General features: G+C 38.7%; 1 protein-coding gene across 1 annotated transcript; it reads right to left on the minus strand.

Moving 5' to 3' along the window:
* Positions 1 to 4: 4 nt before the first annotated feature.
* Positions 5 to 702, minus strand: LOC106512077 (perlwapin; the record flags this gene model as incomplete). The annotated part of the gene is given in 3 exon segments (XM_014000773.1): positions 5 to 206; positions 305 to 409; positions 592 to 702. Coding segments are annotated over 3 exon segments (344 nt in total), but the record flags the coding sequence as incomplete, so codon positions are not given.
* Positions 703 to 848: the final 146 nt, after the last annotated feature.

Genomic DNA, 848 nt, shown 5'->3' on the forward strand with positions numbered 1-848 from the left:
CGAGCAGGTTCTTGAATTATTTATTTGACTTCATTGTTTCAAAGTAAACAAGGTGAACTTAGGGATGTATGCTGCAGCTCAATCGGGAATGGGTTTTTTGCATTGACTTCCACATCCATGACGACAGCACTTCAGATTTCCAGAGCAATCTTTGTCACCATAGCAGAACCAATGACAGGCAAGACTCGAGTAGACTGGACACCATCCTGAAACACCCAACACAAAAAATATTTAGGTGCGTCAGACCAAGCAGCATGTTAATTGGAAAAGAGTGAAAATTGTTGCCACTGTAATCAGTGCTCACCTGGTTTTTGTATTTCAACGCATACATATCCACACCCTTTAGGCTGACATATTTCACCAGGTGGGCAATCCTCATCCCATCTGCACTCTACTACACAGGGAGGTGCTGATGAGAGAAAAGAGAAATTAATTTATGCAAAGACCGAAAAACTTAAATGTCCAGATTAACTGTTTTTTTGAAAAAGGTTTACTAAGACCATTACTACTTTGATCAAATAGGTGCATCAGACCAAGCAGCATGTTAATTGGAAAAGAGTGAAAATTGTTGCCACTGTAATCAGTGCTCACCTGCAATGCACTTAAGTGCACACCCGTTATACTGACATTTTTCACCAAATGAGCAATCCTCATCCTTTCTGCAATCAGGTATACAGTTAGGTGGACTAGGTGGTGGTTGTGCTGGAAATGATGAGAGAAACGAGAAATTAATTTATGCAAAGACCGAAAAACTTAAATGCCCAGATTAACTGTTTTTTCGAAAAAGGTTTACTAAGACCATTACTACTTTGATCAAAAAAAATTTTTTTGAATCAGGACATTAACAA

The sequence above is a fragment of the Austrofundulus limnaeus genome, unplaced genomic scaffold, assembly GCF_001266775.1.
Source record: "Austrofundulus limnaeus strain Quisiro unplaced genomic scaffold, Austrofundulus_limnaeus-1.0 Scaffold4136, whole genome shotgun sequence".
Lineage (NCBI taxonomy): Eukaryota > Metazoa > Chordata > Actinopteri > Cyprinodontiformes > Rivulidae > Austrofundulus > Austrofundulus limnaeus.